Genomic DNA, 7090 nt, shown 5'->3' on the forward strand with positions numbered 1-7090 from the left:
CACATACACACACAGCCATGTGACACATATAGATACAAAGTAGATGAAAGAACTGTGTGTGTGTGTGTGTGTGTGTGTGTGTGTGTGTGTGTGTGTGTGTGTGTGTGTGTGTGTGTGTGTGTGTGTGTGTGTGTGTGTGTGTGTGTGTGTGTGTGTGTGTGTGTGTGTGTGTGTGTGTGTGTGTGTGTGTGTGTGTGTGTGTTTAGATTTCCGGTAGTAAATGACTGGTGGACACACCGGGTCAGGCTGATGGTTAAAGCGGCTGCTGAGAGTCAGACAGAACGGGAGTCTATAGGCTGGCTGGGGGGAGGGACGGCAGACACACACAGCTGGTACTACTGTTAGGGCAGCATTCTGCTGTACGGAAAACACAGCCAAACACGCCGAAGAAAATCCCAAATGTCGATTTTTTTGTTGAAACTTTTATCAGATCATTAATGTACGGTACCCAGTTTGAAAGATAGGACCATAGTTTAGTAGACGCGCGCAGGCCCGTCCCACACTGACAGCGTCTCGGACCCGCCGTCTGCGGCTCACGCTCAGACGGGAGCCGCTCTGTCAACGTCAGCAGGCAGACAGTTCCCAGGCTCGGAACTATGACACTCTTGTCCTCTGCATGAAAACGCCTGGGTTGGCAGCAAGTGAAAGCGTAACTAGTTGAAGCAAATTCTATTGATTTATTCTACTTTACCGAAGATGCCACCGGTGCTCGACATGATCCGTTTGGTGCTTTGGCTCTTTCTAAGCATCAACAATTCTTCCTGCTTCCCGAACTATGTCAGCGATGACACCGATCAGCCCATCGATCCGCTGTTGGACTACGACCGACTAGACGACGCGTTTGACCGCGTTAGAAACGACACGCTTCGCTGCGAGCCGTGTGAGCCGGACCTGTGCCCGCTGGCCCTGGGCTGCCGAGCCGGTGTGCTGATGGACGCCTGTGGATGCTGCAAGGAGTGCGGGAACCTGGAGGGCCAGCCGTGCGACCCCGGGGAGCGGAGTGTGTACTACGGGCGTTGTGGAAGCGGCTTGTCGTGCCGCGTGGACCATCGGGGTCCTGGGCCGGGAGGAGAGCGGGACCGGGAGGAGGAGGGAGACGAGCCGCAGTGTGTGTGCACGGAGCACGAGCCGGTGTGCGGAAGCGAGGGGATCACCTACCTGAACATCTGTCAGTTCAGGGAGGCCAACTTCTCCAACCCTCAACTCAAGCTGAGCGAGAGGGAACCGTGTAAAACAGGTGGGGTCGTCTTTCTGTCTGTCTGACTGTTTGTCTGTCTGTCTGTCTGTCTTTCTCTCTGTCTGTCTGTCTGTCTGTCTGTCTGTCTGTCTGTCTGTCTGTCGGTCTGTCTGTCTGTCTGTCTGTCTGTCTGTCTGTCTGTCTGTCTGTCTGTCTGTCTGTCTGTCTGTCTGTCTGTCTGTCTGTCTGTCTGTCTGTCTGTCTGTCTGTCTGTCTGTCTGTCCGTCTGTCTGTCTGTCTGTCTGCCTGCCTGCTTCCTGTAGCCTATGCCTGAATGGCTCCCTGCCTGCATGTCTGCCTGCATATCTGTCTGTTTATCTTTCTATCTGTCTGAGTCTGTCTGCCCGTTTGTCTCTCTGTCTATTTGCCTGCTTGACTGCCCGTCTGTCTGCTTCGAATTATGTCCCTCTGTCCGTCTCTCTGACTTGATTTTTGCTTTTCTGTCTGCCTCTCTCTCTGTATGTCTTCCTGCATGCCTATTTGTCTGCCTGCTTGTCTGTCTCTATTCCTGCAAGCATTTAATTATGTCTGCCCGCTGTCAGTCTGCCTGGAGCCCCTTGCCTGGATGTCTGTTCGTCCGTTTTTCTATTTGCCTGCCTGCTTGCCTGCCTCTTTCTGTCTGCTATAGAATTCTGTTTGTCTGTCTGTCTGAATGTCTGTCTGTCTCTCGGTCTTGATGTCGGCTTGCCTGTCTGCCTGCCTTGATGTGTGTCTGTGTGTTGGTCTGTCTGCTTGCCTGCCTGTCTGTCTTTCTGTCTGTCTGTCTGTCTGTCTGTCTGTCTGTCTGTCTGTCTGTCTGTCTGTCTGTCTGTCTGTCTGTCTGTCTGTCTGTCTGTCTGTCTGTCTGTCTGTCTGTCTGTCTTCCTGCAAGTATTTAATTATGTCTGCCTGCTGTCAGTCTGCCTGGATAGCCTCTTGCCTGGATGTCTGTCTGTGTCAGGAATTCTGTCTGTCTGTCTGTCTGTTTGCATACCTGTCTGTCTGTCTGTCTGTCTGTCTGTCTGTCTGTCTGTCTGTCTGTCTGTCTGTCTGTCTGTCTGTCTGTCTGTCTGTCTGTCTGTCTGTCTGTCTGTCTGTCTATCTGTCTGACTGTCTGTCAGTCTGTCGGTCTATCTTAATGAATGCCTGTCTCTCTGTTTGTGTGCCTACCTGCCTGGAAGTGTCTGTCTGTTTGTCTGTCTGTCTGTCTGTCTGTCTGTCTGTCTGTCTGTCTGTCTGTCTGTCTGTCTGTCTGTCTGTCTGTCTGTCTGTCTGCCTGTCTGCCTGTCTGTCCATGCATGCCCTCACACACACACCTGTGATCCTGTGGGTTCCAGTCCCTGTGATCAAGGTGGCCCCTGAGAACCAGGTGAAGGGGGCGGGCAGCAGCCTGGTGTTCCTCTGCGAGGTGTTCGCCTTCCCCATGGCCCAGGTGGACTGGACCAGGGACGGCCATCAGGTCCTCCTGCCAGGGGACGACCCCCACATCTCTGTGCAGGTGAGGCAGGGCCGCTGGGGCCAGGGGGGCTGAGCTGTATGTCTGCCTGTCTGTCTGACCGTCTCTCGGCCTTGATGTATGCTTGTCTGTTGGCCTGCCTTGATGTGTCTGTTGTGTGTGTGTGTGTGTGTGTGTGTGTGTGTGTGTGTGTGTGTGTGTGTGTGTGTGTGTGTGTGTGTGTGTGTGTGTGTGTGTGTGTGTGTGTGTGTGTGTGTGTGTGTGTGTGTGTCTGTGTGTGTGTGTGTGTGTGTGTGTGTGTGTGTGTGTGTGTGTGTGTGTGTGTGTGTCTTTATGTCTATCTTTATGTCTGTCTATGTCTGTCTGTCTGTCTGTCTTTCTGTCTCCTTGCCTGCCTGCCTGTCTGTTTGTCCGTCTGCTAAGAATTCTGAGGAAGGGCGTGGGGGGCCGGGGTGGCTGGGCTCCCCTAAGATAAAGTACTATCAAATGAAATATTGTATTCAAACATGATGCTCTTCATTCAAGTGACATTGATGATTCTTTCAATGCTATAATGTAATACAAAAGTAAAAAGTATATTAAAGTCAATGTATATAGAAGCAAATCTAAACATTAGAATATAAAGCCGAAGGGCTCCTGTTCATTTCGACCCAGCTGTGGGGATGTGGAGCAGGGCCCCAGCCCAGGATGCTCTGGATCAGGCTGTCAAGGCCACTCATTTAGCAAGACTTATCTGGCTGAGGAGAACTGTGCTAACTTTCCACAGTGTCCTCAATAACTTGGTTAGACATAACTTTCTATAAAAAATTAGTTTCCGAATCTGGCCTTTCTTTTATTTTTAATGAAAACAAACAGGGTCTTCCAGGTGGTCTCACATGGCTCGCTGTGTTTAATATTTCTTTGTTAAATGCTGACAATATATTCAATATATAAAACTTGGGCCATGTGATTAAACCATGGATCCTTTCTCTCTGACCCCTCCTCAGTCCCGGGGCGGACCCCAGAGGTTTGAGCTCTCCAGCTGGCTGCAGATTGAGGGCGCAGAGCACAAGGACTCTGGAACATACCGCTGTGTTGCCCGTAACAACCTGGGCTCCGTGTCGGCCTCCGCCACGCTGGGAGTCCTCAGTCAAGGTATTGCCGCAGAGACCAGATTGAGGACACCTCCCCACACTAGAGTAGAAACACCTCACAGACACTAGAGTAGAAATACCTTCCAACAATAGAGTAGAAACATATCCCAGTCACTTTAGTAGGAACACCTCCCAGACACTAGAGTAGAAACACCTGCCAGACACTAGAGTAAAAACACCTCCCCACACTAGAGTAGAAATTGACTTTATTATTGCATTTCATGTTCGACAGCCGTTTGATGGCTTTGCGAACACACAGCCTTTACTGCACCATCCAAACTGATTATCTGCTTGTTCAACCATCTGTCTGCCTGTCCATCTGTCTGTCCTCCAGAGGAGCTGTCTGCCTATCTGACAGCCAGTGTCTCTGAGATGAAGGAGATGTTGGACTACAGTCAGCCCAGAGGAGAAGACCAAGATTATTACTGAACGGAATGGAAAATGGACTATAAATCATCTTCTCACATTCTCTAAACTCCACACTGACAAGGGTTTGACCAAAGAAAATGTTTGCTTGAAATCCGCATCACAGTGGAGTGCAGCTTTTGGCCTGTGGTTATATCAGGAGTAGCCATTTTGCTTTCAACTTCTCTGAGGTCCATAAATTGTTCCTGGACATACAATGGCAGTGGATGAGGTGTTTGGACTACCTAAAGAGATGAGAGTACTGCATGAGGACGACATGCATCATGGTGTCACCAGGGGGAACAAATACACTTGATGTTGTCAGGAATAATCTATTTATTTTCACATTGTTTTTTCCTTTGAAACTTTTACAGACTGAGTAGAGTGCAGCACAAAACATGAAACTCTTTAAGTAAAAGGGAACAGCAGGACAACATCTGGAAATCCACAAATTCCTGCAGAAGCTGGATTCTGGATTTAGGAATCCACAACAAAAACTGGATTCAAATATTTTATTTTATTTTAAAAGCCTGTATCTATTTTTCTATTATATTGTGGTGGTTTTTATCTGTCATGTTCGCAGAAGTTGCTGTTGTTGATTTGTGATTAACAAATATAAGCCAGTACACAAAATATTTTAATATAAGTTGGACCTCTAAATCCAATTATATAATTGACATTATATAATTGACATTATAATCACCATTTAATGTTATAGAATAAAAGCAATCTAGCAATTAACCACAAAGGCTTGGAGGACTTGCTGAGAAAATGGTGATGGCCTTGCTTATCGGCGTGTGTGTGTGTGTGTGTGTGTGTGTGTGTGTGTGTGTGTGTGTGTGTGTGTGTGTGTGTGTGTGTGTGTGTGTGTGTGTGTGTGTGTGTGTGTGTGTGTGTGTGTGTGTGTGTGTGTGTGTGTGTGTGTGTGTGTGTGTGTGTGTGTGTGCAAAATACTACAGAACAGATAATGTGGTGAATCAATGTTCCTTTGTTCGAAGAGTCAAGAGAGAGAGAGAGAGAGATAGAGAGAGAGAGAGAGAGAGAGAGAGAGAGAGAGAGAGAGAGAGAGAGAGAGAGAGAGAGAGAGAGAGAGAGAGAGAGAGAGAGAGAGAGAGAGAGAGAGAAAGAGAGAGAGAGAGAGAAAGAGAGAATAAAAAGAGGGACAAACTGCCAGGGAGAGGAAGAGAGGGAGGGAAGAGGCTGTGTGAAAATCTCTTCATACTTAATATCCTGTTCACTGAAAAGGCATTAGTGTGTTGCTATTTTTTTCTACATGTGTGCAACAGGAACGTTTTCAGAATCAAATGAGTGGTGATGTCTGAATGTATCAGTGGAAAGAGAAGGGGGCTTCTAGGGAACATATGGTCACTATTAGTGGACGAAAACTAAAGCATTGGATGGAAAATACTCACAGACCTCTGCACACAAAATAGCATATCACCCTATCACTAGCTTCTGTTCCACTAGCCTCTGTTCCACTAGCCTCTGTTCCACTAGCCTCTGTTCCACTAGCCTCTGTTCCACTAGCCTCTGTTCCTCTAGCCTCTGTTCCACCAGCCTCTGTTCAACTAGCCTCTGTTCCACCAGCCTCTGTTCCACCAGCCTCTGTTCCACTAGCCTCTGATCAACTAGCCTCTGTTCCACCAGCCTCTGTTCCACCAGCCTCTGTTCCACCAGCCTCTGTTCCTCTAGCCTCTGTTCCACTAGCCTCTGTTCCACTAGCCTCCTTAGAACTAGCCTCTGATCAACTAGCCTCTGTTCCACTAGCCTCTGTTCCACTAGCCTCCTTAGAACTAGCCTCTGATCAACTAGCCTCTGTTCCACTAGCCTCTGTTCCACTAGCCTCCTTAGAACTAGCCTCTGATCAACTAGCCTCTGTTCCACTAGCCTCTGTTCCACTAGCCTCCTTAGAACTAGCCTCTGATCAACTAGCCTCTGTTCCACTAGCTTCTTGACTAGCCTTTAATCCATTAGCCTCTGAACCCCCAGCTTCTTCATGCCTAGACTGGGATCCACCTACCTCTTCTCCAAAGGTCTGTGATCCACTAGCCTTACCTCCATAAACCTCTGATCCTCTGGCTTCATCTTCAATGGCCTCTGAACCACCAACCTCTTCTCTCTGATCAACGAGCCCCTCGGTTGCACCAGCTTGTTCTCCCCTAGCCTCGGTGCCATTTGCTTGGTGGACACTTTAGTCCAAAGTGTCTTACAAGAGAGACTTTCAGAACTAAAAAATCCTAAACAACAGGGTTGTTATTGAATTTGGCAACACAAAAGCCGGAGGACATGTGTGAAAACAGCTATGTGATGCCAGCTAGCGAAGCTCCTCTGTGTGGCTTGGGTGAGTTGGAGGGGTTCTGGGATTGTTGATTGTTTGATTCTGGTCAACCAAGAGAGAGGTACTCATTTTCCATTTGTAGAATGTCTCAGTTACAGGATGTGATTTTATTGATTACATTATTGAAATCCCTATCGATCAGCATTGAAAATACGATTTAAAGTGACAAGATAGTCGAAATTTTACACATGGGACTTAAAACTATGTTTGCTTTATTACCTATGTATATTAATGAAATAAAATTAATTAATTAATTAATTGAAATATAAGGCAATCACAAAAAAATAACGATTAACCTCAAGAATAGCCAGGACTTTTAATGACAACTTGAAACGGATTACAGTGCATGGTTGTCCTGTAATATAAGTTTATAGCCACATCAAATACTTGAAAGTATGGATGCAATGCATTATGGTAAAATGGTCTATGGTTATAAGCCATCCATAAGCAAAACCTTGATATGTAACTTCATATCATTCATTCAAAAGACGACTTGCTTTTGCTTTTCAAGTGAGATAATTCAGTAAAAGAAAAACTAGGAA

At 47.2% G+C, this 7090-nt stretch overlaps 2 protein-coding genes across 2 annotated transcripts in view; one reads left to right on the top strand and one right to left on the bottom strand.

Moving 5' to 3' along the window:
- Window positions 1-340: 340 nt before the first annotated feature.
- On the top strand, window positions 341-4939 carry kazald3 (Kazal-type serine peptidase inhibitor domain 3). The gene is made up of 4 exons (XM_056592733.1): window positions 341-1237; window positions 2554-2714; window positions 3659-3806; window positions 4140-4939. Exons 1-4 carry the CDS (start codon window positions 697-699, stop codon window positions 4232-4234), a joined length of 945 nt encoding a protein of 314 aa, XP_056448708.1. The 5' UTR covers window positions 341-696; the 3' UTR covers window positions 4235-4939.
- A 952-nt stretch (window positions 4940-5891) lies between these two features.
- Window positions 5892-7090, bottom strand: part of LOC130384936 (docking protein 2-like) — a 7603-nt gene continuing 6404 nt past the window's right edge. The window contains exon 8 of the mRNA XM_056593345.1: window positions 5892-7090. This exon is cut by the window's right edge and continues 832 nt beyond it. The gene's annotated coding sequence lies outside the window, so the exon portion shown is untranslated.

Source organism: Gadus chalcogrammus, chromosome 6, assembly GCF_026213295.1.
Source record: "Gadus chalcogrammus isolate NIFS_2021 chromosome 6, NIFS_Gcha_1.0, whole genome shotgun sequence".
Lineage (NCBI taxonomy): Eukaryota > Metazoa > Chordata > Actinopteri > Gadiformes > Gadidae > Gadus > Gadus chalcogrammus.